General features: G+C 37.8%; 2 protein-coding genes across 2 annotated transcripts in view; one reads left to right on the top strand and one right to left on the bottom strand.

Moving 5' to 3' along the window:
* Nucleotides 1-24,386, bottom strand: part of LOC123984490 (adhesion G protein-coupled receptor B3-like) — a 72,145-nt gene that overhangs the window by 15,199 nt on the left and 32,560 nt on the right. Inside the window, exons 3-6 of the mRNA XM_046071406.1 lie at nucleotides 9,910-10,020; nucleotides 7,377-7,538; nucleotides 1,460-1,624; nucleotides 521-685 (exon numbers count right to left, since the gene is read on the bottom strand). Coding sequence (XP_045927362.1) covers nucleotides 521-685; nucleotides 1,460-1,624; nucleotides 7,377-7,538; nucleotides 9,910-10,020 — 603 coding nt within the window. The remainder of the gene's footprint in view (nucleotides 1-520; nucleotides 686-1,459; nucleotides 1,625-7,376; nucleotides 7,539-9,909; nucleotides 10,021-24,386) is intronic.
* The window catches only part of eys (eyes shut homolog), a 276,707-nt gene continuing 257,260 nt past the window's right edge, over nucleotides 4,940-24,386 (top strand). The window contains exons 1-2 of the mRNA XM_046071407.1: nucleotides 4,940-5,040; nucleotides 5,633-5,768. The gene's annotated coding sequence lies outside the window, so the exon portion shown is untranslated. The remainder of the gene's footprint in view (nucleotides 5,041-5,632; nucleotides 5,769-24,386) is intronic.

Genomic DNA, 24,386 nt, shown 5'->3' on the forward strand with positions numbered 1-24,386 from the left:
TTCCCACACACAAACATACCAGAGAAATGGAGACTAAAACCCAGCTGTTTTATGTTGCTGCAGTGAAAATTGCATCAGGCGATTATGAGAGTGCTCAGGCCCTTCATATGATCAGACAATTCAAAGCCTGATGGAGACCACTAAGCTGACATCTTTGAGCCTCTAACACATCTATGATGTTGACAGGCAGTTTGGACAGCTAACCCTGAATTATGTGAAAGGCATACAGTAAATCTAACTGGATTTTAGAAATCCAATTGATAGAGCATGGTCTTAAACATTATTTTTGATTCTTACAACACAGCTTTGATTCTTACTGCGGAGCCTTTCAGTACGCAACAGAAAGAGTAAATCAGGCTGCAAATTTTATCAAAAGTTGATAGTTACGATTATGGTACTCATACTTGTAATAATGATGATGACAGTATGGGATGCACTGTCAATCTTTTTCCTTTTTCAAATCACGATTTTGAATTTAGACATCAAAGCGGATATAGAATTAAGAGGCTCAGGATTTTACCTGTGCAGTCAGGATTATGGCACTCTCTGCTTTCTGCCCAGTGACCGCGACACTCAGATCCCCCATGGGCAGCCGCTGAGCACTGCCTGGTCCTCTGCTGAGTGCCATTGGCACAGGTCACCGAGCAATCGCTCCAAGAGCTCCACTCCTGCCACTGTCCGTCCACTGAGGCACCAACCACAACCCAACAAGCATGTCCCATGTGAAGGGAAAAAGACGGCAGACAGAAATGGGAGGAGATATTCAGATCACTATTCTCTCTCAGGTTGAAAGCCAATAAAACAGACATTAAGTGGAAAGCAAAAAACGACATGGCTACTAGATTTTGGAGAATTTTCCTGCTGGTTTTCTGCTTTGATTTTTTTCAGTCTAGAATTTCCCAAAATAGCAAAAGCAGGATTAAACATAAACAATGTTTTGGCTATAATGCTTTCACATTAAGATTTAGGTTATTAAAATGTCAAAGGCACATACTGCAGAAACTTATTAGCTGCCTTCCATTTTCCCTGTTTGGGCAGAGGGAAAGCATCTGGGACTGAGTGGTTTTCACTGAGTCTGTTACCAGAGCAAAGCTAACATTTGCTGTGTGGAAAAACTCATCATCACTAATCTGCTTACCATTCACGGGCAATTGCGGGTAAGTGATTTTGACGTCAGTATTACAGTATTGACTCACAGGGTTTCCTAAGCCGCACTATTACTTTAAATGCACCACAAACCCTGCATTCATTCAGTTTTTTACTCACCTTTTGTAGTACTGTGTTGATTAATAAATATATATCTATGTGTATGGTAAACTGCTACCATTCTCAAGAACTGATCTTTTCAAATGAGTTATTTTTATGATTTTACCTCTTACATCCCTCTCATCATCATGCCTTCAGGGATAAATGTTAATATTGCTATTTTTAATATATTTAGACAGCAGACAGATGATACCTGGGCATAGGGCTATGTTGCAAAGCTTAGTCTGGGTCTCAGGTCCATCACAGGCCCTGCCTCCATGCTGGGGAGGGGCACACATCCTAGTCCTAGTGCGGTGACCTCGGCCACATGTGAATGAGCACAGGCTCCACGGTGACCACTCCTCCCATACACCGTGTACTGCGGGCACAAAAAACGCGTCAGGCCTAATCAATGTCTCTGTCGCTGCTATAGCATAGACAAACCCATAACAGACTGCGGTGAACCAGGAATGAAAAAATAAATCAAAAACAATTAGGAACAAAACTAATGTAAATGAAACAGTGAGCACACAAACACTGTGGGGCTTCACAAAGCCACAAGTTTCAGTCACCTCTATACATTTACTGGTCTTTATCATGTACACAATAGAAATAAACGCTACCCTACTGACAACGCTTCATACACTAATAAAGGTATATAACCTTTTATGTTACAGTTTTAACAAATAGAATAGCAACAATATGGATCCTGACATTCAAGGTGTAGGTGAGGAGCAGCCAGTCTGCACAGTGTTACAGTTTGTTGAGTCTTCTTGGTTGACTGGGAATTTAATAGCAGTGGACCTTCAGGTTAATGCGGGCTGACAATGGTTCTATATGCCGTTACACCCTCACAATCATGAGTATACACAAAGCAGACAGCCGATAACCTTGTTCCAGACTTCTGACTAACTTCCCACATTTTACGTTTTGTCGAATGATTGGTAATGAAATGGCCATTCAGACTAAATATCAGGCCAGACAGCCCAAATCCAAAAGTAAAACTGATCTAAAAATGTGATATGTTTGTTTGGTGTTTCCTCATTAGATGTATATGCCTGAGAAATGTAAAAATATTCCAAAGGCTATTCATGTTTTCTTAATTAATGTAATTCTAAATCTCATAGGGCATATTGTGGTTTTTGGACACTTTTGGACATACTGCCACTACAATTGTTTGATCCAAATATAAAAAACTAAATAAAAATACATTCAAAACAAGAACTGGGAGATGTCCCATTTTTAAAGTTTTGATCATTATATAAACACAATTCATTTTGGATTGCTTTGAGTTTCTAATCATAACCTGCATTTCCCTTTCTATTTACAACACTGCAGATAGTTTTCTAGCACAGTCATCCCTAAAATAAAATGCTATTAATACATTTGTAATTTGCTTATTTGCTAAATACATATTTTGAAATAGATGCTTTCAAATGAGGCATATCATGACAAAAGTGCAACTTTTAAACTGTAATATTTTTTATTTATTTATTAATTTTAAACAATAGCTGGCAAATTGCATCATTCCTCTTGCATCTCGGTTTGTGTGTAAGTTTAACCACGTTCTGGTTGACAGATGGTAAGTCTTCATAGAACTGCAGAGAATATTTGCTATTGGCTCAAAGTTTTTCTTTGGAGAGGGAGATATGTAAATCTGAGAGGCAGACAGAAGTAAGACACCTCCTGTCTTGTCTTGGCACTTGCTGTGTGATATGCAATGATGAACACACTTCTTTCAAAGAGTAGAAGTTTAACCTCACATATTAGTTTCTGAAGCAACTGTTGGCTTCTTGATCCCAGCGATAAAGTGAATTTACTGATGAAATTGAAGGGATGGCAATTGTATCAAACCCAAATCACACAGGAGCTATTTTTTTGTACCAGAAGTGTGTGTCTGCTAAACACATTAGAGCTGCAAATTCCTTGTTTTCTAATCAGCTGCAACAGGAATAAGAGGCTCATGGGGGCAAGCCATGTCTATACAAAATAAAGGGCAGTATTTATGGGAGATTGGTGGTGGACAGATCATCTCTGGTGGCCTTTTCTCATCTGTTGATTGCAAATGGGATTTAAGACTTTGGAAAAGTATGTGACTACTTTGTCCACAGGGAAATGATGGTTCAGAGATGTCGCTATCCACAGCTTGTGCAGAAGCTTAAAGTTCCTCCAGTACAATAGTTGGATCTCAAGATCAGTTGTAGAGTAGTTGGATCTTGGGATCAAGCCGATGGTCCACCATGAGGCGAGTTACCGTCTGTCCCAGCCCCTGCCTCTAGGCACTGCTTTGATGCTCTTAGCTAAGTGTCCCGTGGTGGCCGAAACATTTACTTCAAAGCAGGCAATCACCACAGCTAGCAACGATGGAATAGGATTCCTCTTCTTTGTGTGTGTTTTCTCTGAACTGCGGCCATCATTTACAGGGAGGGCGATGAGCAATCGTATTGCGCTGCTAGAGGTGAAATTCTTGGAACAGCACAAGATGGTGGCCAAAGCAAATGTATTTGCCAAGAATGTTTTCATTCATTTGTGGTAAACTGGGATTTGTTTGTTCTTCTCATAGCATTCCAGTGAGGTTTTAACCTTTTAAACTTGTTAGCCTTCCTCTTGTGCAAAACTGTATTTTCCATAGAGTATTGATTATTTTGTTGCAGAGTGCCATCTCTTTTTTGCCACAGAGCTGATTGAGGTAGTTTCCACTACACCACAATCAAGTCTACGCTGCTAATCATACAGCTCTAGTTCAAAGCTGTTGTGTGCAGTACTGCTCTTACATTTGCACAATACAAATAAAGGAGCAATGGCACCTCGAAATGCTTTTGCGATACAATAAGTCTGTCTCTAGTACTCAGAAGTGGTATCAGAGTCCTTGTGGGTTCACTGAGTGTCTCCAAGAGCCACATGCAAGAGCACATGTCCTAATCAGATGAAAAATGCCATATAGTGAAATCATGATCTTACTGATTTTCTTTTTCACTTGTTTTCAATAGATACATTTGAATGTTCCCCTGAAGGCTTACATTTTCAGTTGTGACTGGCTCACAACCGAGGACTAGGATTGTGTCTTATCAATATTGTTTCTGTATTGGTTAATAAAAGACGTGACTTCTTCCAGTCTATACTTTTTTATTTGTCTTTGGTTTGCACTGACCATTAAGGTTTCTGGCATGGTTGTGATGGTTTTGTATTGCTAAAGTGCTCTTAAAGCAGTGAAACCTTAAATAAATAAGTTTGCTGTCTTTATGATCAAATTGGCAATAATGTTATTTTCAGACTGAACCTCCAGAGTTTTCTGCTAATTAAAAAAAATTTTTTTTAAAGGCACCTGCCTTTTGTTTGCATATGCTTGGTTTCCATGGGGCCTTTGGCCTCTTCTACAACTAATTGCCCAGATTTTCCTCTGATTGTAAGAAAATCATTGCTGCTGTTGCCGCTGATGCTAAACATAACAGAAACGATCTGATTGATTGATTTGAGGCAATATTCTTTCCTAAATTAAAGCGTTTGGGTTCTTAGCAATCCTAAAGACACCAACAAATGTACCCTAACAGTCACAGTCTTCTCCATGCCACAGAACTCCACAGTCCTCTGAAACCCATTAAAAAATACAGGAGACATACCTTTGCACTTGACGTTAATTCACTGCAATGAGCACGGATAGTGTAGTTTATTCTGAAAGAAACAGGCGGACAGACGTGTCTGCGCATGCTCAGCGTAGTGATTCGTTGTTTCCGTCGCTTTGCTAGCTTAACACGCTAAAAAAAAAAAGAAGTAAGCTAGCCGTGCTCTTTGAAGGTATGGCTCTCTCTCTCTCTCTCTGTTGACTGTTTTTGTTGGCAGTTGGGTTCAATGGCATGGAGTAATAAACTGTAACAAACTGTAGAGGTAGACAGACAATAACGTACTTAACGTAATAACGTACTCTCTTACTTGTTGATGACAAGATTAAATCTGATCCTGGCAGCCAAGAATTTTCAAATCAACCGTGTACCCTCTAACTTACCCCAGCCAAACCACGCATTGTGAAATTTGTTTAAGAAATTAATATTAACACACATAAAAATAAAGTTAGGCTACCCATTTTGTATATATGTGTTTTACTGAGGACAGGGAGTGAAACAGAACAATACTAAATGCTGATACCGAACCCATCACACTGTATGGTGTGCTACAGTATAAGAACTAATTCTGTGTTGGCGCTCAGTGTTGGCACTGGACGTAAATCCTGTACTGTAGAAATGTCATAACAGAATTCCAGCAAAATAAATGCACTAGAATTAAAAAGGAAACATATATAGCATGGGGTGCTGTTGGTTCGGTTGAAAAGGAAGACTACTCAGGGAAAATGATTATTTCGTAACACAGAATTGTTATTGTATTTTGGCAGGTGGAGTGTGTTGAATGAGTGGCATCACAGCTTGTATGGAGGCCCAGAATGTCTAACGACATGCTTGATCTCAGCCTGCAGCGCCTGGACCATTGTTCCCAGATGAGCTGATGTTTTCAGTGATGATGACTATAAGGTAAGGTTCCTTTTAGACTGGAAGTGATGTGTCTTTTATTTAAGCATATTCTGTTTTGAAGGTATCCTTCCACATTGGCATTCTACATTTAGTTTGAAGAAAGCAAATGGATCTGTCTGCCTTACAGAATCCTAGATATAGACTCTGTGTTTTATGTGGTGCTGTGCCACGTGGGTTTTTTTTTGTAGCTAAGTAAAGTTAGTGCCATGTTAAATTTTTAATATAAAGAAGGGAAGAGGCAATGCAATTTAATGACACTTCAGTACAATACATTTGATATGATCTAATTAAAAACAATATGAAGCAATACAATAACTGAAGATAAGTGACAATATAGAAGTTTGAAAAAGACTCTCATCCTAACCCTCCCGCTCCATTTTTCTCCTAAAAGGAAAAGTTCTAACACTGTCTTACTCTTGCAGAAATGTCAAAATTACTTTAAAGTTGTCCCAGACTTTTATGACCCAGTTTTTTGGTGATAAGTGTTTCTGCATTATTATGTGAAAAAAGTTCTGGATCCACAATTAGCAATGAGTAAACGCCTAAAGTCTGCAGGTCTTGAGATAAATCAAGGACAATAATGAATTCACATGGGCAGCTCTGTAAGTTCTGGTTCTGAATTAATAATTGTTCTCCTTGCAAATGAATGCATATACCTGGAATTGGGCTGTGTAGCTTTTTTTCCTTGAGCTTTATTGCTGTCTGAGCTAAATATTAATGGCCGTGGAGGAGTCACACCAAGACTGGTAGTTAGGCAACTGTTCTTTGGGAATGACTCATTCTCTTTCTACCGTCCACACACATCAGGAGAATGACCCTTTTGAAAACTGCCAACTTCCCACTTACACATGCCACATCTAAAAAGGAAGTACAGTGCATCATAAATCAGAATGTCAGAGGATGCAGCTCGCAGTATTTTTGATCAGCCATAATTACTTAAGAGTTTGTGATGAGATCTCTGAAGCACTACACTTAACGCGCCATCAAATATCTTGACTAAACATGAGTTCGGAATCTCATTACTAAATCAACATATTTGTCTCTGTAAACAATCCCAAAAATGGATAATGGCGACTTGTTTAGAAGAATCACACTGTCCTACTAGATGCGAACAGACAAACATTAGCGCGCTGCAATCACCAGTCAGAAAAGCATCTGATGCTGATACCTGACTGCCAGTGACTCATCTGCCCTGCCATCATGGGTTGAGGAAGAAATGCCTTGCAGTTTGTTTTGAAGAAACGCTGCCAAGCTATTTTAAAATGCACGGCTGACCTTCAAGGAAACGAAGCTGACAACATATCAGTATCTACTGCTCCCCAAGCTCCATGCAGAACCACATGTCATTAAACCATTTCAATGTTGATGAATTGCCTTACAGTTATATGAAATGGAAAACACAAAAGTGATAATGAAAAAAAAAAACACATTCACAAAATAACATCAAAAAAAGAAAGCATTAGATTAATAATACCTGGAGTAATGATGATAATAATACATTCTTAAATAGACACATTGAAAAGTTTGTTAAAACACAGCAACACATTTCCTCCTATAAACAACAAATGAGCAAAACATTAATATTCAAGAATCTGCGGCTAACACTACCTGGACAAGGGGCAGTGTTATTGCAAACCCTTGATTCTCTTAAAGGGCCGCTGCAGTGTGTTCCGTATGGTGAGACACATGTTCTTGTTCGCACCTGCGACCCTTGACCGCATGTTACAGAGCATGAGCTCCACTGGGACCACTCCTCTGCACCTGATTCACCTGTGTGGGAGAAGGGTGACACTAGTTAAATGCAGCAATATGGTCCTGGGGCAGGGCTTACGGGGGGGGGGCATGGTGGGCGGGGTTTAGTACAATGGGAAGGGGCCAACATGAGTCTTGAGATTTACACTATTGTATAGTCTATACTACCTTTATGTGATCTTTGATAAATACTGAATGGGCAGCTTATTTCTTCTGACTAGTCATTTAATTTGTATGCACTAAATAAAGTGTTTTGTGTGCAATCATGGTCTTTATAGTGTAGGATGTGTAAATGAGTAATGCTTTTATTGCAACAAATTTAAATGGGCATTTATGCAAAGATCACAGAGAGGACATAGCTATGGTTATCAAAATGAACAGTAGACAGTAGGGTTGCATCCAACTGTTTCACTTTATCTTAAAAAAAAGTTTCATGCATTTCAGTGAAACCCAATAATATGCTTAAACAAAATGAGAAAAATCACCCAAAAAAAAATTCATAAGAACATGGTGACATGCAAGAAAGACAAAATCTGAAAAAATAAAATGGAATTGAATGGGTGTTAGTTCAGAAAGAGGTCTGAGATATGGATTCCCTTGCACTGCAGCAAACTGTCTAGTTTCCTTGACAACAGTGGAGCAAATTCTCTGTTTTAGACGATGGTTTCAAATATTTTTCAAATCCATCTTAACCTGTTAACTCCAGAGGTGGAGGAAAATGAGAAAGTTAGCTGATTTTATTCAGCACATCACAGCCATTTTCCTGTGTGCAAATGTGGCTCAAAGAATGCTGTTTTAAATATACAGCAATTTCAATTGTGAGTGACCAGATGAAATGTAAGAGGTAATAATTAAGCCACAGAATGAGTGTGGATTTTTATTGTCCAGGCCTTTGCGTCTATATGGAGGTTTTGGTAAGCAGACTTTGAAGTAGTTTAACTCTGATTAGTAAGGATTGGGTTAAATTAAAAAGAATAAGAAGAACCAACATTGAGCCTTTCAATCTTCTAAAAGGGGTCAAATATCAGAAAGCCATGAAATGCTAAATAAAGCTGTATATTATGATGAGGCAGTGGGATGATTTCCAAAGCCACGGTAAGGAATACATTATTTGGTGACAAGTGAATGGACAATCAAATTCCTACATCAGAATAGTCACCAAATAATTTCTGTTTGATTATGTTAAACCCTCAGGAGAAGTATTCATTTCCTTTGAGGCTTTATTCATTAGAGAAATAATTGAATACCAAGAGGAATATTTTCAATTGCAGCTCTGAATACATTTATGTCATTGGAGGTCATCAAATTGTATTTGAATTTTATAGCACAATGTGCTTTAAAATACTTTCTCAGCATGTAGTATCAAGGAGACATAGATTCAGCCAAATAGGGATCTAAACCCTGCCCTTAATTTTGCAGATCATAAAATAGACTGAAAGGTGGATCAATTTGTTAAATGAGGCAGTACAGGGAGAGTAAATTGTGTGAGAATGAGAAACAGAAAAGCACAGCGATGTGACTCGACAGGGAAACAACATACCTACAGCGTGTGTAAAATGGAGAGGCGTTAATGAGTTAGTACCGGTGTGTATGTGTATAAAAATTAAAATGGTAATGAAAGTTTTTAAACAATGACAGCAATTTAAATGGAACAACACATGAAAAAATTAAAACAATTCCCCAAAAATTGAAAGAAAGAATCAAATAAAATAAAAATCTCAATAGCAGCTAGATCTAAACCCACCCACTGAAGAAAAAAAAAAGTCAAAAGAACTAAACAGTGAAAGCAAAATTAAGGTTTTGCTTTAATATTGCTGTCACATATTTCAAAACTTTTTGATTTTATTAGGAAGGTTGCAGTTTGTAAAAATCATTATGAATTTAGATCATATCAGTTTTTAATTTATTGGATGCTACACTTGATTAAGCCACATAGCTTCATTTTATCTCTAAGGGCAGCATCTATCAGCTTAACTTTTGCCAAGTATGTGTTTCATATTTGGCTAAAGGGGTGGGTTTTTTCATCGAATGACATTTAATTTATCATGCCTTGGAGGAAATGATTAACTACATGAGGGCCTTAGTTTTAAACTGCTGTTTAATTAATGTTATGTGAATTTACTGTATGAGTAATCCACTTGCCAACTCACTATGTGACAATAAAACAAACAGACCCACAAAACCCAATTATGTTCTATATTCAAAGTAAATACTCAGAGAGAAATGGGAACTTTATCTTCCTAGTTCATATGTAGCAATAGAGAATGAGTTGGAAAAAATAATAATGCAAAACATTTCCACTTAAAATGTGCAGTACAAGAGAGAGCATGCATGATGAAATTACGTTTAGTTAACAAAATAAAGTAAAGAAACATAACTAGTGTATTACCAGTTTGTGCCATAAATTTAGCAGATTCAGCTTGCTCCTGCAGGGCCTTTGTGTCATGAACTGATCTTGGCCGCTGACTTTTTACTGTATGCTCTCCGATCATTCCATATTCTATGGGACAAAATAGAGGTTCATATGAAAGCTAGACTTAAACATGATTTTCTGAGAACAAAAGCTTATTACATACTGTTTTTCAGGATGTTCGAAGCAACTGCAGTACATGGCTAGAAACAAAGACCACACAAGTTTGTATTTAATTTGTCCTTTTACTCTAGGGCATAGAACAATGCAACGAATTTGTAAGGGTGAGTTGGAAGTATTAATTGAGCTTGAAAGCACAGCGTAGACACATAGCAAACATGCAAATAACCTCGCATTGTTTTTTGTTTTTTTTAAGACTCTAACACTTCATCAGACCAGCTCCCTATCCCCACCACCCTCCTGCACACCCAGAAAAGAAAAGAAAAGAAAATGAAAGTAAAAATGTGTAAGCCATCAGAAAGCCACAGAGGAGGGGGTCATGGACATAACATGCTATTGATCCACAGTTTCCTCAAAAATCTGTCATCTTTGTGGGACTTCTTTTTTGGTTTACCCAGTCTAAAATATTGAGAGCCTTTTGTAAAATTAGACAAATGTATTCTGAGCTGTATTCATTACGATGCACGCCCTCTTTGTTTCCCATGATGGGACAAAGAGACAATGAGCACAATGTTCTGATGCCACACTGAGAAAAGTGATGCTAAAAATATTGCATGTAGTTGGGAATTTGCATCAGCTGTTTTAAGGCAATCTGACAGACCCTAGAACAGCATTTATTTTACTTATTAATAAACTAAATAGCTCATGCAAATAGTTTTTGAACCCTGTTTTTGATTATAACGTGCATTACTTTTGGCAGTGTGGGCCTAATGAGGTGATTATATCATTTGCAAATAGGCAATGCAGGTGATGCATCAACAACAAATTCACACATGGCTTATGTTAGTACATTAGACAATACAATGCATCAGCCATTGATTGGGAAGATGTTTAAATCATCACTACTAATATAGTTTATGGCCTCAGTTTCCTGTGTTCCCTACAGCAAACTGGGAGCCTAGAAAGACTGACCTCCCTCGCAGTGAGGCCTAAAGGAAGAAATCTGTCATCTCATCTGATCATGTTCCACTGAAAGCTGGGATTTTATGACTAATTACACGATAAATCACTTGACTACAAAAAAAAAGAAGACAGTTGTCAGATCCACGCATCAGACTGTTGGCATTAACCAAATCATATCAACAAACATGGTCCATGATTGGATTAAGAAAAATTAATAAATAAATCAAGACCAAACAAAAAAATCTCTTCCCAGTATAGCATCAGGAAAATTGTGTTTGTGTTTGCATAAAAAATCTGAATATTAAGAAGGTATAATGAAAGGAGAGAAAGCCGCCAGGTAGAAAACAAACATCGCAGCCTTTTGATGCTGATTGAGATCTTCAGAACCATGACTGCACAAAGTAAAGAGCTTCAGAAGCATGTTCAAAGGTCTTTCGGTCTGATTTGATCGTGTCCACATCTGTTTTGCTCAAATTAAACATAAAGCACAGTGTGAACTCTGTGCCGGACAGAGAATGTGCAGGCACACTGATAGTTGGACTAACTGTGGGGACTTGATATGATTTTCAGTCATGAATATTAGAAGGCTAACTACTGTAGATACGTTGACACATTATCTTTTCACTGGGTTTCTGTGCTCTACCCTGTGGTGTCTTGGATCATGAACCAATTCCCCATTTAGCAGAATAAAAGGGCTGTCTGATTTTAGTCAGCCTGAATGTGTGCTACTCTGTGCAGGAAATCACACAAAAAGCAGCTTTTTAACAAAGTTATACAAAAGAAACTAAACACTAAAAGCTATGAGAGCTATGAGTACAGTAGCACTCTCATGTCACTTGACTCAGTGGAGCTGGAAGGTTATAGAAAGTACACACAAAATGACTTGGCTTCTTTTAATGCTTTTACTTTCTAAATAACGTTCAACGTTAAAAATGCAACAAAAAAAGAGCTGTCCTGACACCCTGCTGTCCTGTATTCATAACATAATGACCGTGTTATACTACAAAAGGCAACAGAGCTTATAATTTCTTTGTATCAGTATACTGTACACTGAAAAAAAAGTGATTCCTAACTCTCTGTTCAAAAGTATTTAAAAGTAACATAAATGTAAAGAAATGATTCAGCACCCTTTAAATACTAATCAACATGACCGGTGTCACAAGTTATTGATCACAACTCATACCTTTGGAAATAATTTGCCTCTACAAAACATTGATCAACTCAGCCTATTAAATAGTGATATTCGCCCTAGAGTTTGTCACACCTAATCTAATCTAGCTCCCAGCAGCTCATGATGAACAATACAACAAAAGCATTGCAACATGAAAAATGACAAACAGTCATTACAGAGCACACACTGTGTGAATCAACCTTCACACATTTCTAAATGGGAGCATTTCATCATCAGGGATTCATCGTTTCGTGACTGATGTTTGAGTAATTATATCAGCATGGTATTAGGACTGGACAGGAAGCTATTAAAAAAAAGTTCATCCTGTTGGTACGCAAATGAGAACTGGTTAATTTAGTGCGTAAAAAGTCTCAGATTGAAGTGTATGAGACTGAAGTCTTTATTGACGCCACAAAGCCAAAGTGTTAATCCTAACGTTGTGTTTCAGAGAGCCTGAGGTAGAATGGGAAAGAGCAGGATATTGAAACATGACACCAGAAAAGTACTGAGAAATAAGCACAACGGTTTAATTGAACTACTAGGATTGCATTCAAGCCCGTGGCTATATGACAGTAAACATGAGAGACAAACCCGAATTTTAATAACTGGTAGGCTGTTGTCATTTGTCAGAGCAGCCCAAAACAATGTGTCTTCACTGTATATTACGAGGCAGGAAGCGCAGATGATACATTTAGCATGTCATTACTTCTACAACATTTCTTCAGTTTGAGATGGCATCATTTTCACGATTTGGCCTGTATTCAAAACATTTTAACTGTGCATTTTAAAGAAAATGAAGTTTAAGATTTATGAGGTGTCTTTCCTTCAGTCAGGACTAAAGAGGAAGCTTATTATTGATATCCATCAACCACCATGCTTCAACAACAAAGGAGAGACAATGCCATTCAGAGAAATCCATCACTGTTAGCTTTCTTTCATTTTGTACAATGAGAGGTTCATTCACTTTTGTTTTGCATGCACATCACCTCAATGTCATGCATCACTGACAAAGCATGCATTTTGGGCCTTGGATTTAAAAATGACATGTCTTCAGGTGTTACAATGACCATTTTAATTTACCAGGATTGACAAAGTTGAAGAATAGCGGCATTGCTTTCCTGAAACACTCAAGATATTTGTGGAGAATTATATGCATTAGCCTTAAATTGGGAGCTGAATTACTTCAATGACCTTGGCAGACAGATGAGCAGTAACCACATTTCCTTCCACAACAGGCAACACCTTTTAACACAAGGTCAAAGCCAAACAGCTTGACAGGAGGGAGTTGCTTCTGAAGAAAAGTTTCACAAATGGTTCTTACCTTTAACAATTAGTTTGTGTTCAATATATTATAGATTATAGTAAATTGGTAATAACTGAAGAAACATTTGGCATTAGAATTTAAGATAGTCTATCTAGCATATTGTGCACATACCGTAATTGAAATACAGGTAATACAGTGTACTCTATTTACTGAACAAAGTGAGGCTAAAAGCCACTATTAACATCGTAACCTCTCCTCATGCTGAAACAAAATGGTTGTCTTTTTATATAGATAGAGTGTACATGGTGTAGCGGGACTGTTGGCCAAATATAAATGCGCGCTTGCCGGATATTTTCTTAACACCTTTTTCATAGGCTCCTATCCAAACAGTTTATTGTTAGACTAGAACCATCTACATTATTTCCTCTGTGCAATGCATTTCCCTTTACATACAATGGCCAACTCCATCAAACAACAAGTATTTTGTAGCATCAGGAAATTACTTTACTTTCTCCCTGAGATTATTATAGCATAACTTCTCAGAATTATAGTCGTCAGCAGGTTCACTGATGATTTTTGTGACTCACTGCCGATACACATGAGCCAAAATGACTCCTCATCAGTCTCAACTACTTTAACATGCCTCTCTGTTATTGTTAGCATTAGCATCTGTTGACAGCTTTGACATCTAAGCAGGTTAAACTTAAGATGGCATCTTCTGATGCTATGAAATTAGATTTTTGACTGACTGAACCAACAAAATGATAGACATAGTATTTTAAAATTGTTTCTCACATGATGTTTTACATTTTTACAAACTCCTAATTCGCTAAAGAAAGAAGCTGAATTAGCACTCCATTCAGTAACACTTTGCAACATCAAAACCTGTAATTACTTCCAGTAAGTGCAAGAACAGTTATTGTAAAGTATGCAAGGAAAGACTGCTTACTGCCACCATACTGTGCCATCAATTTATAATGGCAGCCATTTTGCCTGCTTGTCAGAGATAATCAACAAATCAGGTGAGAAATAAAGAGACGAGGGATGGATTTTGAGCGAAAAATACCATCCTTTCAATTTTAAGAAACTGAAATACTTTGGGGGCTAGTCTCTTGAATCAGGCTGCTTTGCAAGTTGATCTTATCTTGAGACATGTCTGGCTGTTCTAAAAAGGGAAAGAAAATAGCTCTTTGTCTTTATCTCCAGGGGTGCATCTCTTAGTAAAGCCAGAACTGCATGCAGAAACAGCCAAAACAATAAAAATCTTTGGCTAAAATGTCTGCACAAAGGACCAGCTATGCAGGCGCAGCAACATACTCACCACTGGGCTATGACCTCAGCAGGTGACAGTAAATGAGGGTTATAACAGAAAGGATGCCAGGGCTCAGATTTTGAGGCAACAGTGTGACTGGATGTGCTGTGGCCCCCACACAGGCCTTTATTGCAGTGTCAAATGGATTGTGGTGGACAGTACTGTCATGCCAAAGCTGAACTATTTGAGCCTGATGTGGTGGGCTCCAAGCTTTTCTGACCCATCACAGCTCATTGATGCTTTCGAGCTTAATTAGTGGGCATATTTACAAAGATATTCACGCTTGATGTAATTAATGTCCTGCTAGTAAATACATGCATCACACTTTACAAACAAATAAAAGACTCAGCACGCAATCAAAGAGAGTGAAAGTTCCCTGGGTCCATGACCTTTGTCAACACTGAGGCTTTGATTCACTGCATGCAGAGAATTTTAAGCTTACAAACTGGCAGTGATCATGCCAGCTGCAGAGAATCCAATGGAAGACATTTCATTTCTAGGTTCATCTTTACTGTGTGGACACGTTCCATGTGTAATTTTATTGAAAGGCAGTAAAAGCCAGCCCCCGTGTCCATTGACTGATGTGTCTAACCTTGCATGAAATGAGCCTTTACTCTGAGGCCCCTATGAGTAGCTTCTATCAGGGGCGCTCCGCTTACTGCCCTCTATGCATTCCTGCCTGACTGTCTGACAAATGTAGCTCTTAATGAGAGGCACTTCATTACCACTGCACTTTGAAGAGTGTAAGTTCCCAAAATAGAGACAAGCGTACAGTCCACGCAGACCAGGAGGAGGGATACCTCCTTATCCCATGACTGTCTTTGATTTTCTTTCAACAGCTGAGCTAGTAAGGCTGTTTTTTTTGTCGAATGTAGTGATATTTCTGGGTCCTTAAAGTACATGTTTAAATATATTGTAGTTCTGTTTGAGTCATGGATTACAATAGAAATACATTTAAACACATATATAGATGCCAAACTATAATAAAATACATTAACCTTTCCAAAAGGTAATAATGACTATATGCTAAAACTGTTGTATTATAATTTATAGTCTTCAAATTCTAGTTTTGTACCAACAGCACTGAAAATGAAAAGCCTGTTCTGGTTGATTATGGATTTTTCACCACAAAACAATTAACATAATTACAATTAACAACAAGTATATTACAATAGAAAGAAAAGTTATAATAACAAAACATATTCCAGAGGAGAGCAAAAAAAAGTCATTATGTTTCACGGTGGAATACATTAAAATAAGTACATTGAATAAAAAACATCAAATATACATTTATTCATAAGTAAAGTACAAATTCTTCTAGTATGTTGTATTTATTTCAACATTTTAGAGGCAGGACATTGTATTTTCTCAGGACAATATCAGAGTTTTAGACAAAACTGAAAGACTACTTTCAATGTAAAAAGTAATAATAAATATGCTGATGACATTGATGATGATTATGATGTAATGAAGATGCATCATATTTCCCATAAATATACTTCCACATCCGAACAGTCTTAAATGTTACTCCAACCTTATAATAAGACTACCATTCATAAACACTTTTATGAAAATACTCAAATGTCCTCAACGTATTTTCTTACAGCCATTATACAAACCCTTCACTGTTGGTGGGACCATATGCTTGAGCCAATCTAAAAAACTCAATTAGTCCTTCATTAAGAAAATGAGGGGGTTGCACGGAATCAGATACAAATTACGAATTGTCCTCTGAGACATACAATTATCCATCATATTCCTTCAGCCATCTGTTTGCTTCCTGTTGACTCTCCTAATGACTTAGATTGAAGCCAAATTAGAATTCTCTGCAACTGCCACTGCACCTCATTGAAAAGTCATGTGAACTCGCCTAAAAATGGAGTGAGTGTGGTGGGACAAGTACTCAGAACACTGTCTGTTGCAAGCAGAGAGGATGTATTTTGCATTACTGATGTGTAGGCAAATGAGTGGCTACTGGAGGTTGCACTGATAATTTACAGCACAATGCTAAATCACAAGGTTATCGAGCAGTACCTCGCAAAGCAACCTAGATGGAGCTCTGACGTTATCAAAGCACTGCATCAAGAGGCCCTGTTGCTGGGTGCTGTGAGCAGATCATTCCTCCTCTACACTTCAGGGAACAGGCTTCAGCCGTCTGGTTTCAGATCATCCAAACTTGGATAAATTGAATCTCTACTCTGTCAAAAACCGCACAGTTTACATGCATGCTCCACAATCTAAACATTACACTACAATAAACTGAATCAAAAGCATCATCCACGTTACGGTGGTTGTAAATAGATGCTTGCTTATCAATCTTTGGTACAAGGTGGAGAAAATTGAAAACAAAGGCAACAACAAATGTTGTTTTTGACACTCATTTCCTTGTCAACTATTTCAGGCTTTCACAGAGATGTACCCTCTGCATGATAATGTGAGCAATGTGTCGTGCTTTTCAGTTCAGCTGCATGATGCTATCAGAAAATGGGCCCGCCTATGGAGCATTTTAAAGCGAAAGCAATGCCAAGATTGCAGCTTATAACTTTCAAAATCACCAGCCTTTTCAAAAGAGCGACACTGCTGAACCACCCGTGACTAAAAGTGGGGCTGCTGCAGGGACACAACTGAAAGGACTACTGTGTGCCAACAGAAACAAGGATGGAAGAGGATTACTAATGAAACCATTTCAGAAAGAGTAGTCAGGTGACATGAATAGTATAGAAACTACGTATTGTATGCTGTGTGAAATACTGAGGCTTTCTGAAATCTGGGACACGAGTCTCATGTTTAACGCGTTTAATGAAATATTCTCTTGTAAGTTATGGCCAATTGCCTCAAAACATGAGTTGTTGTTTTTTTTTTTTGACCAGCAGGATGTGATCTTAATGTGGTTGTAAATTTTGCATAATTATCCTTTGAGGCATCCTTTACTACAATGGTCCTGCTAAGAGGCGTTGGAAAACTATGGAAGAAGCTCCTGGCATCAGTATAGAAACACGCAACCCCAGTAGATGACCCGGCAGTCACACACACTGCCAAACTCAATGCCGCCATGCCAAGCAATGCATCTGTCAAGTGAGAAACATGACACATTTTTTAGCACCTTTGCGACTGCAGCCAATTTTCAAAGAGCATACCTTGTCCTTTTCTAAGCCATTTTGCTTGGCATACCAAGTAGTGACCTTAGATTTAATAGAGTCATGGTTTGGCATTGGAAATTCCTCACTAATAAACTGTAATATGACACACCTAAGAAATTGAAAGCGCAAAACACAATATGGACTCTGTAACCAGGGAGGCAAATGTGGTTGGATGACCATATTTCGTAGCAAGATAAATCATTTCCAACAGCCCCTAATGAGACCTTCATAATTCATGCTGTCAGCTTTTCCACCGCACCAATCATGTCTGATCCTTTAGCAGTGGTAAAACCCACTGCTTCAGACTGCCACCCTGCATCTATCAGCACAGGGAACATTGTGTCATATGCAAGTTAGTCATGAGGAAGACGCCTGCAACATGCCCTGTCTTTGCTCATTGGCTAAGCCCATGTTAAAGCAAATACACTCTCCAAAATAATTACAAGGACACAGCGGTGATGCTGAAATGTCCTCAGACAAGAGCTGCACAATAGAATGTTTATTTAATGGATTCTGATGCCAACTCTGGGAACTTGAGAACCAACACAGTTAAAGTCCCAAAGCCATGCATGGCTGCACTAGATTGTAATTAGTTTGTATTTTTATAAAGCAAATATCCTACTATGCCAACCATTTCCGCAAAATGACTATTTGGTTTTGTGGTCCAAGTTCTTTAATCAAACATAACTAGATGATCAACAGCTTCAGCTTAATGTCTAAAAACAAAATGTTTTATGTTTAACTTAGCAAGTAAGATTCCAACTAAAAAAATTTAAACATAAACAGTGCTTATGCATATACAGTACGTCATCAGTTGTCATTACTAGGCCTGCATTAATCAACTCTTTTCTTTATTCTGAGCAATGAGAGAGGTGAACACAACCTCAGAATATATTTTAAAGTAAAGTGGGCAGTCGTCTAACCTGTGGTATTTTCTATTCTTTATTTAGACTGCTGTAAAGTGTTGAGGGAGAGAGAGGATTGGAAACACAGGAGAGAAAACTCTGCAGGGATTCAGTCTCAGGACAAAGGGGGCATTTAGTTCAAGAGACAGGGGATTTAACCACTTGATGATCTCTGGAAACCCAGAATATTCCAGAGACAAACATACCACAAAAGTGACCACTGGGTTCAAATCTGGCCCATTTTATCTTCTGTAAAATGTCTTTCAGTCTTTCTCAAAGTGATTATGTCAAAGACTTCTGGAAAAGACAAAATGTCAAATGAATAGAAAATTGCCTTTTTCTCACAATACCATCTGGTACATTTTCAAGTTTAATGCACACTTACAGTGTTATTTTTCAAACTTCCGCAACCCTAAATCAGAGAGATGCTAAGCACTGTTAAATTAATGGAGCAAAGAAGCATTATCTTAATTTTAAATTATGCTGAAGAGTGCTATTGAAATTATGCTGAGTGTTTGTGGAGGATAATTGTAATTTCAGCAGGGCAAAGTATTTGTGTGAGATAAGAAAAGGGATGGCACATTAAAAAATTGGAATAATTAAGTCATAATGTTTTTGTATCCTGAAAAGGTCTCAGGTTATTATCCACTAGAAGGCTTTGGAATCAAACTCATGAAAATTGAAGAAAGACTGGATAGTGAACAAAACGTCACCATTCTGGGTGAAAGCAGCATTTATTCATCAATAGAAAAAAGAATAAACATCAATGAAGTTTCATTGTCTGACAGTGTGATTAAAGAAGATTTTTCCTGTATTCTGCCACATCTTTCTGTGCATTAAACTGATTATCAAATGCATAATTTACACACAGATTATAAAGGAAATTAGGTTACTGTCATTCAGTAATCAAATTATTGCCTCACTGGGTATTTTACTTTGATATGGTTGCAGTGCACTGTAACCATATCAAAGTAGATATCCATTTGCTGCAAATGGATATCTACTTTGCATGTTTATTTATTTATTTACATGCAAATGATTTGCATGTAAATAAATAAATAAACATACACTAGAAGTAATAAATCAAAATTTGAATGAAAACAAACTCTCTTCACAGCTGCCAGCAAACACGGCACAACTAGGAAGCAGTATTTGTCAATGATGGCTGAACCTGTTGGGTTTTTTTTTAACATCACTAACACAGTAAAATTAGAGTTTGCCGTTTATTAAAGTCATGTTAGTATTTTTTTCTGGATAGTGATGTTATTACAACTGTCAAAATTATGTCTTGTTTTCATGTGGAGCTGCCAAAGTGAGCTTGAAACATAAAGTAAACAAGACAAAAAAGAAATTTGACTCAGTGGCTAGGAGCTGAAAATGGAATCAGTCCATGACCAGACCTTGTAGCTTTGCAAAAAAGGGGACTTTTCAACTCATCAACCAAAAAGCCTAAATTCTTATCGGGTGGCTTTAAAAAGGAAAAGTATCTGTCTCAGTCCAACAAAAAGGCCTTCTAACTTCACATAGCCTCCAAATCTTAGATGGAGTATGAAATGACTTATCTGTGACAGCTCCTTGTTATATGCAGTAGCAGAGGCAGCCAAGAGTGACATTAGTATTGGAAATTAATTGTTTTTTAATGTGCACGTCTCCATCGTCCAGCACCACATAGCCATGCGCCATTACTGTGGTCAATTATCCATTCAACATCTTACCGTTGGCCAATGTATGGAATTGATTACCACACCGCAAGCATTCCCTGCAGCCTACCATGTCCGGAATATTAAGTGTGGGAAAAGAAGGGTTTAAACTCAATCAGCTTTAACCTAAACATGACTGCTTAATCGTTTTCCACCCAGAGGCCACCAACAAGAGCTACAACAATATTACACATTTCCATCCCCATATGCACAACACAGATATTAATACAGCTGGACAGCATTATTAGTGTGAAAAACACTGTCCTAAATCTTATTATTAAAACTTCAGTTTTTGTTCTTGGATATGGGAGGAAATGAAGCCCCTTCAAGCCAGCTTCTGAGCCTTTTTGGCTATGATGACATTAAGGATGATTGAAGTGCATTATCTGGGCACACAATGGCTGCTGTCCATTCAGCTGTGCTCTGCCTGAAATGGGGAGCTGGCGACAGACTCACTGCAGAGGTACGTGGAGTTTTAAAGGCCTGTGACACCCAAGGTCCCCAATAGCTTTGGCTGAATAGCCTGTCTGGCCTATTGTTGGCAAGTTCACACTCATGTCGATGTACCTGTCTGATATGCTGTCAAAGCTCTCAGGTATTTGGCCTCTTAGCAAAAGTGCTGTTTGGCTTAAAAAAAAGGTGATTTAAAACACATCCCTTTCTTCAATTCAGTGATTATACCGAGTGAAGTGGTTAATTTGCAGAGATTAATGTGTCATGGCTATGGCAAGGATTCCACATACTGTAATGTCTCCCTATTTATAAGGACCCTGCCTGGATGAATATGACAAAATGACTCACAGTGTATAAATCAAAAAAAATAATTCAAATTACTTAGAATGATTTCTAATTTTCATGATGAGTAAATGCGGCTTTGTACTGTACACGCATTAAATAAAAATGCGTGAGAATAATGCATATTTATCAGTCACCGCTGTCAGACTATGGCATCCAATATGTCCTCATATGAAGGCAACTCCTTGTTCATTCTGTGTTTCTCAAGTGTGATCTGTTTGTGAGACTGAATGACAAAACCATTCCCTTCCACTTCCCTTGCACTCTGGGAGAGCAGCCTTAATGAGCTTTTCAATGCAAAAAAATGTAGCCCCATGCATATATTTTCCCACTCTAATCAGCAAAGGAAAAAAGCTGTCCTTTCATGCACTCTCTTGCTCTAATCTAATTAGAATTTATTAAACTAGGCAAAAGTTCAAGGACATCAATAGACACATTTTCTTCCACACACAGTTAGCTACATGCACAGTAGAAAAGGATTGTACACCAAATGGGCGAAGGAACCATTTTAGCCCCGACTATCATTTCACCTCATTATGGCATTTAGAGGCACTGATGAATGCACATTTTCTATATTTCCTCCTGATTTTAAAAGAGACTGCACTGAATGGTCACATAAATTAACTATATTCAGCCAGTAATTGAATCTCCATGGACATAAGGCAATATAAAAAATAGAGGGTAATCAGCAATGCACTACTCTTGTATTTACTTAATACTCTGCAGACAAGAAGTAGAACAGCAGCATTCTGAAATGCCACTGTATATGAAAAATAAAACCACTGCATTTGGACGTACACAGGCTAGCTCTAAAATGGCATACATAATAAATAGAAAGGAAAACTAGTGTGTGGACAACTGTATGTTGTCATACATTCAGAATTGTCACAGTCACAGAGGTTAATCTTGTGTCATTATTGCATGGAAACCTAGGGTCAGCTGAGAAAATGTGTGCAGATCTGTACTCTTGGGAGGCTCTGTGTAAACCTAACATAAAATACAGTCATGTTAGTTCGGTTCTGCAGTTGATTTTGCAGCTATACCAATTATTGACAATAAAAATAATAATGATGTGTCAAAAAAACATGGATTGTGTTTTGCAGCTGCAGAAGCACATGAATACATGGGAATACACTGAATCTCCAGGGTTTGTGGGTACATTACTGAATGTACATCTTACCTATATTTGCTTAAAATTTACCAGTGGGACGACCAGAAGTTCAACATCAGCCTCTTTGGATACACGTTTTGTGCGCTGTCTAACTGTGCTGCATAAATAGTATAGTATGTAATATATATATAATATATAATATAAAATACGATTGTGTATCTGGGATTGTATTATATTGTATATCTGGGATTTGGCATTATTATTATTATTTTTTTTTTTAAATGCGTTTTTCTGTGATCCAGCATCAGTAGAATGCTCTACACATACATACATACATACATGTTGTGTTTAATGACAGGACACAAACAACCAAGACTGTCAATATAAAAACAAAAATCTGTAAACTGGAAGTTACTACACTTTAGTTACCATCCTGGAATAATTAGTCTCCCGTTGTCAAGATTGTCAAGAAGAATAGATCTACATGTACAATAGTCCTAGTTCTATCGCAGTGCTTTTGTACAGAGCTAAAACAATTGGTCAATTAACTGATTAGTTTATCAAAAGTGGAATACATTGATGCCTATTTTGATATTCAATTTATGATTTAAGTCATTCATCAAGGAAATTGCCAAGGAAATTGTGTCATTTGTTCAGTGGTTCCAGCTTCTCACAAATGTGAAGACTTTAAAGGCCTTGTCTTGCAGTCTTGTAACATAAATCTTTGGGATTTGGACTGTTGGTTGTACAAATAAACTGTGATGTGTTCTGAGAAAATAATTGGCAAAGTAACTGATATTGAAAATAATTATTTATTGCAGTGTGGGTATCTGTCCTTTAATGTCACAATGCAGTATCCCTTTAGCAAATTGCTTAGTGCCAATACATTCTGTATCTGCTTTGTTTGTTCAGTTCTATGTAAAATCTTGCCCTGTTCAGGACTTGGGAAGGTCCCATAGGAAAGCTCCGGGAAGTGGATGTGCATCGGTTAAGCAAATGTGCAATCACAAAACCAACCACCCTTGATGTGTTTTGTCTTGCAAAACCCCAAATTGCTGTTTGAAAACACTTCCGATGAAGCATAAACCTAACCTTTGTGTCACTTGTCCAGGTAACTTTTCTAGTGCAACTTCTTTGCCTCGTTGTGGTGCACTAAACCTAATGTCCCCTGAGGCTGGACGCTCACTTGTACTTGACGGTTGGTGAGATCCACAATTGTAGTGGGTGTTTATTACCACACAACAAAAAGAAAAAAAAACAATCTTGCACACACTAGCAGGACTGCAGTATGGGCAAGCAAACATCACTTAATACACTGTGAGCGAGTGCCATTTGAGGTTATGGGTAAAGTGTCAGATTACAGACAGAGACGGACTGATTGACTGACTGTCCAACTGATCAATGTGTTCATACCTCACAGTTATTGGTTTCTGGCAACACAGAATATTTTTCTGTACTTAGCAGCAGTCAAGTTGCTGCAGTGATTGTCTTGAAATCAAAGAGCCAGACTGACACAACTCTGATCCAAATAAAACAGGGCAGCAAGAAGGGCAGACAATCACCTTTCAGAGGAGGGAAGATCGCTGGCCCTGCCCTTGCCTCAGTAACGGAGAGCCAGAGTCCTGTCGTCTTTTTATAGCCTCTGTTACATTATTGTCTCAGCCAGGCAAAACATTGAAATGTAGTAGGATTTATATCCCTATTCTAAGCTAAATTAGTGTGTACTATTGATAGTGGAGAGTATAATCAAAGCTCCTTGTCATTTTTACCAAGACATCAAGATTATTTTGTTAGCATTTAACACTTTACCAGGTTTTTACAAAAAACTAATTGTATATAAGAATTAAAATAAAAAATAAAAAAATGGACAAATGTACAGGCTACTGCTAGCCTATCTCATTTTCTGTCTGAAGCTTAGTAGAACTAGTCCAACAGCTCCCACACAACTCCTGTTCTCCAAACAGCCTTTATTTCC

Source organism: Micropterus dolomieu, linkage group LG15, assembly GCF_021292245.1.
Source record: "Micropterus dolomieu isolate WLL.071019.BEF.003 ecotype Adirondacks linkage group LG15, ASM2129224v1, whole genome shotgun sequence".
Classification (NCBI taxonomy): domain Eukaryota; kingdom Metazoa; phylum Chordata; class Actinopteri; order Centrarchiformes; family Centrarchidae; genus Micropterus; species Micropterus dolomieu.